General features: G+C 35.3%; 1 protein-coding gene across 1 annotated transcript; it reads right to left on the reverse strand.

Annotated features, from left to right (window-relative positions):
- Window positions 1–69: 69 nt before the first annotated feature.
- On the reverse strand, window positions 70–4,108 carry LOC118753609 (ctenidin-1-like). The gene is made up of 3 exons (XM_036488491.1): window positions 4,079–4,108; window positions 3,732–3,785; window positions 70–881 (listed from the first exon to the last, which is right to left on the reverse strand). The coding sequence occupies exons 1-3, from the start codon at window positions 4,106–4,108 to the stop codon at window positions 417–419; spliced, it is 549 nt and encodes a 182-aa protein (XP_036344384.1). The 3' UTR covers window positions 70–416.
- Window positions 4,109–9,646: the final 5,538 nt, after the last annotated feature.

The raw sequence follows: 9,646 nt of genomic DNA on the forward strand, positions 1-9,646 counted from the left end.
TAAAAAAAAAGAAAACAAATGAATTTTTTAAATTTCATATATTTTTCTATAAAATAAAAACGATCTTCTTATGTGAAATATTTACATGTGTAAAAGTGTTGGTGCGTATGTACTTAAGAGGTCTGTTAATTTAACTAGATGTATGAGTATTATAGAAGCATACTATCGGGCGATTGCGCTTATGTTGCGTTTGATCGGCTCTTAACACCCGTTAAATTCTCCAAATCGCATGGTTGGCGACGTAAAGCAGTAGTTAGTGTGGTGAATGAAAATTTTTTGGCGGCGCAGGCGTTGCAAAGAGGGCTGCAACAATTTCGTAGTATTTTAAAATCCACAAAAATAAAAACTTTGAACACATTTAGATTGATACATATCACAAAGGGGGCTTTTCGAACTGCATTGTTTTAGCGATCATTTTATTTACCCCAGCCACCAGACCAGCCACCACCACCTCCACTGGACCAACCGCCACCGCCGCCACCACCACCTCCTTCAGAGATGACTTTGATGATTTTGACACCACCACCGTGGCCGCCACCACCACCACCACCACCACCAGACCAGCCACCACCGCCGCCGCCGCCGGACCAACCGCCGCCGCCGCCACCACCACCTCCTTGAGAAATGACTTTAATGATTTTGATATCACCGCCGCCGCCGCCGCCATGACCACCACCACCACCGCCCCAACCGCCACCGCCACCACCACCAGACCAGCCTCCACCGCCGCCGTGGCCACCAGAACCAACATCGATGATCTTAACAATCTTGACACCTCCACCATGACCACCGCCGCCCCCACCACCAGACCAACCGCCACCACCGCCGCCAATGATGCCAGCATTGGCAATGGCACAAACAGCCAGTAAACAAACGAATACCTGAAAACGAAGGAGAAGAGTATAAAGTCAAATTTTTAAATAATAGCAGTAGATAATCCATTTATAGAAAGTCCTGTGAAGAATTTTCTTAGCTGTTGATAATCCACTTGATCCCTGATTTGTTTACACACCTTCATGTTGTTGTCTCTGTGCTTAACTGATATGGAAGTCGAGAGAGTCAACTAAACAACTGATGTTTTAACCAATGCGACGCGTGCTTTTATATGCGAAAACTATGAGAGGCCTAGTGCTGTAACAGTTTGCGTGCGCGATAGGCGCCAACGGCGGCAGTGAAGACGCGTTGTAGCATATAGCACCAGCAGCATCAGCATTAGGCCCTAAACTTCCGACTATTAGCATGCTAAGCATACAAAAAAATTAAAAAAAAAAAACAAGAAAAACTAAATTTTAAACCAAATAAGAAACCGGCTTCCACAGCTCAGCTGTTGTTGGTCAGTGTGACTTTGGTGCTGTTGACCGTTGTGCCATTGTGGCCACAACAAGTTGGCCACTGATCGTTTATGCCACCGGTTTGTTTATACTTTTTTTCTACAATGTATCTTAAGATTTTTCATAAACTTACCTTTCATTAAAGCATTTATTGTTTGGTATTTGATGAGTTCGTGCAAAATTTGTCTTTGCATTGCCATCCAAGCATTGCTTTCATTAATTGCACTTTTCGTTGTTGTTGTTGGTTGTTGCCATTGCTCTTAACGACTAACCGAATTATGCAATTTACAAGCAGATAAAAAAGTGAATACAGACACTAATTAACAGTGTTGCCAAGTTTTGCACTTGAAAAAGCACTAAAACCCAAGAAAAATCGCGTTTTTTCTCGAAAAAAGCACCAAATTTTTGTTGGAGTATTTAATGGACTTTGTATTTATGTGCATGAAAAATTTTATTGTAGGGATGCCGATTTAAATTGATAAAAATCAAAGTATTTTGCTCAACGGTCGAATCTATTCTGTTTTCTATAAATTCAAATATTTTCGTTCAAGCAACGTTAAGATTCTTGTTCTTATTTTTTAATTTGCAGCTGTGTCCAGCGTTGCCCTTTCGCTTAGATGTAAGCAAAATTGATTAATTGTTCCTGACTGCCACATACTTATGTATATTGTTGTTCTCGCTTATGATTGTCATTGTGACATGATTTCATTTCGATTTTTGTAAAGTTTCTTACAAAACTTATAAACACAAGCACCAAAAAACGCACCAAGAACTAAACTCTAAAATTTTCGCGGTTTGAATAAAGAAAAGCACTAAATTTAGTGCGAAGAGCACCAAGTTGGCAACAGTGCTAATAAATGTACAAAATGCTAGTGATTGCATATCCAAATTTATGTCTTTAAAATTTAAATTAAAAAATAAAATTGTATTGTAAATACATACATACCTTTGTATATATATACAAACCCACACATGCATAAGTACAAAAGCACATACATATGTACATACTTTAACCAAGTCGTGTTTGTTGACTTACCAAATGTTTACAGTAGCAGACACATCACCGCTGGTGTGTCGGTGTCAATATTGCTAAACTCAGCTCAAGCTGTCATTAAAGCTGTATAATGGTAATAATCGTTAGTTTTAGCGTTAACTGAGAAAACATATACATACATATGTAGATTATCCTTAGAACCCTTTTCAGTGCCCACTGGATTGTAGGGTGGATAAGCCATGGCTCATGTGGACGTGCACAACAACGTGCAATCAGCAACATGCGATCAGCTGGTAGTACTACCAAATTGTTATAAGTAAAAATTTATCCAGTAAAAATCCATTAAAAACTTGCAACTTCAGCTGTCATTTTTGCTCTCTCAATTTCCCCTACTTTACAAGTTTTTGTGTACGAAAATGCCAAAACATGAAAATTCGTAAAAAATTTTACTGGATTTTACCGGAAATGGGTAAACAAACACAACTAATGTAATTTTTTGATAAATAGCCCTCGTAAGGTCCAACTCCAACTACGCTGACTACAGTATTTTTGCGAGGAACACCTTTCCTTTTTTTTTTGTGAAAAAATTACGGTGACGTCGACCGCCATAATAAGGCCGATTATTATTATTTAGGGGAATAAAAACGATCTACATAAAGCTGTGTATTGTCATGTTCCAGATTCTGGCCACAGACGATAGCCGTTTCCGGAAGTGTAAGTGTCTTTGAACTGTACCTGAAGTCCTGTCAGGTAGCCTATGAAAGGCCTCAGAACCTCTTGACTAAAATACACACGACTTCTGTTCGTTGAGTGTAGAACAGTGCAGGACAGAACAAAATATGACATTAAACGTTATAAAATATGCGTTGAGTGCAAGAAAACAGAAGAGAACAGACTTAAGGCGTTCCAAAATTACTTTAGAGGATGTTATAAACTTCTTAGATTACCTCTTTCCCGTAGGAACTCACACAAACAGGCTGTGGAACTTATAGGCTCCGCTGGAGCCCAGCTATGAGAGAGAATCACCTCATTCGTAGCCATCAATGGCCTCATAGCCGCGTACACACCAAAACGAAGACCACCACCATATGAGTGATTAATTGATTCAATAGGGCTTTGCAGTTGTCCACAAACCGAGATGTAGTTTTGAAAGAGTCCAGTGCTTTTGATACTGTCTGACACCGGGCCCAGAATTGCCATCCTCGAGAATGCATCCATCAGTATACCAGACTCGGGGTGCTCTTACTTATAGTTGTGATTAATTCTCTGTCCCTTTCAAGAGTTATTTCCTTGTATGGATTGTTGAAGGATAATTTCGGTAGCACTTTGTATATGAGCTTGATGACGGGATCCTCAAAGAATGGTTTTAAAATCAACGACCAACCATGAAGCTCTCCACTCCTTACGCAGCTGCTAAGTCCCAAAGCGCTATAGCAAGGCTCATCGTACAAAGGCTTGACCTTTAAAAAGGTATATGATGTAAGAATTTATCTAATTTTACCAGATTTCAAAAATGTACCAAATCTGAAAGTTGTGTACTATTTAAACTTGAAAAAATAACCAAAAATGGTACATTTCAGCCAAAATGGCAACCGTGACCACAGTGCCTACCCACTACTTTTTGGCTAATATTTTTTTTTTTTTGTATAAAAACTGAGTTATTCAAAAAAATAGAATTAAAAAAATTAGAAAAAAAGTTTTAAAAAGAAGCAGACGGGGGAAATTTTCGAGCCACAAGGTGTCAACCTATTACCAATATGTTGGCAGTCGAAATTTCATCCATTCGGCTACAGCACTTATTGAGTAAACGTGGAAAAAAATACATACATTACAATAATTATATAAAAAAACCCGCGAAAGGCGTCAGCAGAAAAAAAATATTAAAAATCAATGCGATTTTTTAGCCGCTCAAAAGTTGCACTTATTTTCATAAAATATTATAATCCTATTAACTGCATACCCAAAAAATTTATAAAAATTCTAGTTAAAAAGCTCAAAATTTAAGATTAAAATGTGTGTATTTTTTCTATATTCTATATAAAGTTTGAAAGTGTGATTTACATATATGGGTTTTGTTAAAGCATGAACCATATGTATTTTTATAAAAAAATAACAAAAAAAATTTTAGCTTGAAAAGCATTGTCAATATTAAAAATGAAACACCATTCATCCACCTTTGACCGGCCCTGTACATTAGGGTGGCCCAAAAATGCATGTGAAAAGGGAAAGTCGGAATTTTTATGCTCTCACCCCTAGGATTGTTCTATACCGAAAAAAATTATACCCTTATTTTTTTAATTTTGAAATCAAAAAATATTTAGGCGTCGCTCAAAGCGCCCAAAGTTTTTTCATGTATTTTATATGGGAAAAAACAACTTTTCGTAGAAATGGTATAGAATAGTTTAAAATCAATATTTTTCTACTAGAAAACTCTGTTTATCTGTAGGAGATTCCCAGTAATAATACCCAATTGTTTATTTAACAATTTTTTTTTTTATCGCAACTATCCGCCAGAAACCATCAAAAACTCCGAAACATGCAATGTGGCAACCAATAAAAAATCATTAGTATTAAAAATGGTTAAATAAAGAATTGGGTATTATTACTGAAAGTCTCCTGAAGAGAACCAGATCGAAAAATACTGTTTTTCAAGAATTCTATACCATTTCTACGAAAAATTTCATTTTTCCCATATAAAAATACATGGAAAACTTTGAGCGCTTTGAGCGACCCCTAAATATTTTTTGATTTCAAAATAAAAAATAGGGGTATCCTTTTTTTCGATATATAACAATCCTAGGGAGTGAGAGCATTGCAATTCCGACTTTACTGTTTTTGGACCACCCTACTGTACATGCATGTATTTTAAGGAACAGAGTGAAATATGGAATTTTCTTCGTTTTTCAGACAGTTTTAACCCTTTAAGCGATGAAATATTTATATTTCATATTTTTCTCTGTATGGTAGAAAGCTTGCCAATGCCTTGGGCGCACGTTGGCTTTCACTACACGTACGTAACCTCTTACCTCCCCACATTTTAGCAGTGCATAACTTTAACTTATTTTGTTTTATTATTAAAAAAAATTAGAGTTATTGTATTAAACGTACTGTCCTTATATTTTGCAAATAATCCTCAAACTGGTTATTTCAAACAACCTAAACGACGCCACAGTCCGAAGGAAAACTCTTTTTTTTTTAATTTCAAAATTTACATGCATACATATAAATGGGACGAAGAATTTTTCGTGTTTTATTCTAAAGCTGAGATCCCACGATTGCCGCAAATGGACCAATCTGGAACAATTTTTATTGTGCTGTATTGGAGCACAATAAAAAAAATTGTCCCAATGAAATTCTGTACAGTCACACGGTTGCCTCTTTTTATACAATTCTCATTGCCGTAAGTTGGCGAAAAGCAATATAGTGACAATAATTGCCCCAAACTTATCACACGATTGTTCGAGCATGCGGCAATTGTGACCATAAAGTGTTGCGCTCTAACCTCTAAATTCTGTTTTTTTCTCTGTTGTGTAAAAATGGCGTATTCTTAATAAAAATAAATAAATCAATTGCATCTGCTTTGTATATTGCGGGCTCATTTTGTGCAAATTTGTTGTTGTTTGAAAGCAAAGAAGCAAAAACTTGTGCCCATCGAAAACTCACGCATTTATTTAGAAGTTTGATTGTATAGTTTTTTTATTTTTCGACGATAACTGCAACGTGCTATGTGGAGTTCAAGTTGCAACAGTTTTCTTTTTAATTTTGTTACGTAGCGGTTTTTTTATTCATTACAAGTAAAATTGGTACAAAAGAGTTATGTTTGTTTAAATGAAAGCTGCGAATTTACATAATTTATGTTTGGAATTAAATTTTATAATTATATGTACAGCTCGCAACAAAAGATAGCACCTTAACATTTTGATCAGTCTTGACTTTTTTCTTCTGTTGTTTAATGTTAATTTTTTCCTAGAAAACCATAGCTCATTGTCTAGTAAAAACCACATAAGTCCAAATTCCAAACTTTATACAAAAATTATAAACATTTCTTAAAATTTTGATCACAATTCAATGGTTTTTAATTTGGGTTTCTAGAAAAAATTTTGTTTTGCAGTTTACAAAGTAATTTACAGAGAAGAAAGTGCATAATACCGTCAGCTAAAAAAATTATAAAAAATCAACAGGATCTTTTAGCAACTTCAAACCTCCACCTTATTGTACTAAATTTTAATGAGCTACAAAACTAAATAACCATTTTTTTCTAGAAATCCAAATTATAAACCGTGGGATTGTGTTCAAAAGTTTAAGAAATTTTTATAATTTTTGTATAAAGCTTACAATTTGGATTTATGCAGTTTTTGTTAGACAATGAGCTATACTTTTATACGAAAATAATGAAGATTAAATAAGTAGAAGAAAAATAGTCAAGACTGGTCAAAATGTTGAGGTTCTACTGCTTTGTCGTGGGCTGTAGTGAACTTTTAAGCTTTTTTTTTAATCAATTTATACTGTCATGGCAGTCCGCCATTTGGTGACATAAAATACCTTTCGTATTCTTCTCGTATGAGTTTTGCTTGTGGTGGTATATATCGCGGCAAAGATTCCGTTATCGGACTTCAAGAAAAATTATAATTTCACTACAAATTAAATTAAAAGTTATGTTGCTTCCGAAAACAAGGATATTAATTTCAGTGATTTTTGGACACATAAGGAAGCAAAAAAGTAAATTATTAATAAACAGCCTAAATATTGATGTGTATTGTTCACTTCAATTGCCGCACAAGAATACAATAAATATTGCCGCAATTTTGAAATTTTCATTGCCCCATGATTGCCAATCGAGCTATCACACGATTGCCGCACACGGGCCGTATTTGATTGGGCACAGTAAGCACAATATCGGCCTCTATTGCCGCATGAGTCAATGTATTGTGAAATCACACGATTGGGGCATAAAATGAGGCAATAATTGGTGTATTGCGGCAATCGTGGGATCCCAGCTTAAGTATTTATTATATTTATTAAAAAGGTACAGTCATCGGAATAAAAAGTTAAATTTCGGTTGTGTGCCCTGAATTCACCCCCTCATGCAAGGGCATACAGGCGTTGTGCTGCGCATGCAAATGGATAGCATTCAAAACCATCAAGTCATTCAAAATGGTATATACTTACATATTTATGTACATATGTATGTATGTATATACCCTGCAAACCATTTTTTCAGAGCATTCTGAATTATAGAGAAATTTTACAGAATTCGTAAAGATCTCATCCGATTTTTTGCCGAATTTTCTAAAATGAAGTAAATTTTACACACTTCGATTCATTTACGAACATTCGTAGGAAATCCGGTAAAGGAATCAAAATAATTCGGCTATGTGAAAAATTTCTTGCACAACTCCCAAAGATTTCGTTTAGATTTCGGGAACTTTGGTTTGCAGGGTATGTACAGGCATATGCATATATACATACATATGTACATATGTATATATGTGTATAATTGCAGCTTTAAGTTAAAATTTTTAACACTTCCCGGTAGATTTTAACGCGTCATCACCGTTAGCTATAAAATGCAACTTACTTGCGTTGGGTGGTACTGTTTTCCGATATCTTTCATTATACATCCACCTACAAAGATACCTAAGTACGCAATTTTGCTTTGAGTCGTGATTTGAGCTCATCTTCAACGAATGTTATAAGGCGGTTCACTCTTTGATGCGAAAGGCAAAAATTAGCGTTTGTTTTGTTGCTTTGCTGTGCGTTTGTGCGAAACGACGCCATAACCGCGCCATATGTTTGTTGTAAAAAACTGCCGATTTTCGCACTTTCGCTCAAACGCACACAGTTTCGCATCCAAGAGTGAACTCTAGTTATGTGTCTGCCTGCTGATGCTTAAAAATTTGCAATGGTGAACAAACAAATATCTACTCTTTGCTTAAAGCAATACACCCACCAATGCATCAAAATTCAACCGGCATTGAATATTAAAAACATACTGTAAGTACTTGTAAATGTATATGAAGATATTTATTTTCATATTTCATGGACGCTACCCAGTAAGATGCCATGCAACAAATGCGCTTAATCCGAGATAACTCCAGGGATAGTCACAAACAGACGTACGATTTTTACCACTTTTGATATGGATTGAACTGTTTGCTTTTGTTAGAGGATGTCCAATGAAGACACTAATTGCTATTTTAGTTGCTTTTAAAAAATAAAAATAACAAAAAAAACAGAGTGCGTGTAATCCCTACGCAACCTGCTTCAAAAATATTTCTTAAACCTCTTTAGTTTAATACCTGTATTGTAATATTTCCCCTATTAATTAATTGCAGCATTACCTCCAGTGCTGCCGTCGGGCAAGTCCGCAAAAAAAATTTATTTCAGTATAGCGTCAAACGACCTTTAATGCAGGATTAACATCAAATGAACTAAGCTTTTATTGAGGTCGAAAAAACTATGCCGGAGGCCTACGTACATATGTATGTATTAAGCATGAAATTCATACCATGAATACACCACTTCTAAGGCACTCTTATTTCATTTATCTATTATTGTACTATATTTTGCTAAGAAATCCATACCAGTACCTTAACACATAGTTTGCTGGGTTATTCTAATAGCCATTGACATATGCTTCACAAAAAGTAATTAACCTGACGCCTACCTAAAAATATATATCATTTAAATATCCATAAACAAAATTTATGAATTGGGAAGCGATCAAAATTTGTATTTCAACTCTATATTTAATTTTGTCTTGGTTTTGTTTTGCTTTTTTCGGCTAAAAGTTTACATGCAGCATGTTTACCTCCTACTGTAATTAGCGCTAAAACGAGCTCTTAGAGTAGGTTTGTATAAAAACATAAAAACATGTCTGCATAAAAATTAAAATTTAGAAAAAATAAATGTATTAACATACTTACATACGTACATACGCAGCTTTAGCATCTCTACATACATATGTATGTACATATGTACATACATATTTACATATTTACATATGCTTAATTAATATAAAGATGGCACAACTGCATAGAAACAACTGGTATTAATGGTGCCTTTTTGTAGGTCAGGAATGACATATTTCGTAATTTAGGCATTGATAGCCATGGCCAGCGGAGGCCTGGCCAGTTTGCACGCATGCTCACCTTCTTCTTCGGCTCAACGCTTTGACCAGCTACATACTTAATTACCTTTGTTTTTCAAATGAAGCGATGAGTATTGCGTTCTCTAATCGGAATTAAAGAATTATTGTAATTATCGTTAAGGTCGTGATTAAATTGGTTCGGAAGATGGGGTAAAATTTGTTTTCGTTTTT

The sequence above is a fragment of the Rhagoletis pomonella genome, unplaced genomic scaffold (assembly GCF_013731165.1).
Source record: "Rhagoletis pomonella isolate Grant_MI unplaced genomic scaffold, Rhpom_1.0 Rhpom_scaffold_00002, whole genome shotgun sequence".
Lineage (NCBI taxonomy): Eukaryota > Metazoa > Arthropoda > Insecta > Diptera > Tephritidae > Rhagoletis > Rhagoletis pomonella.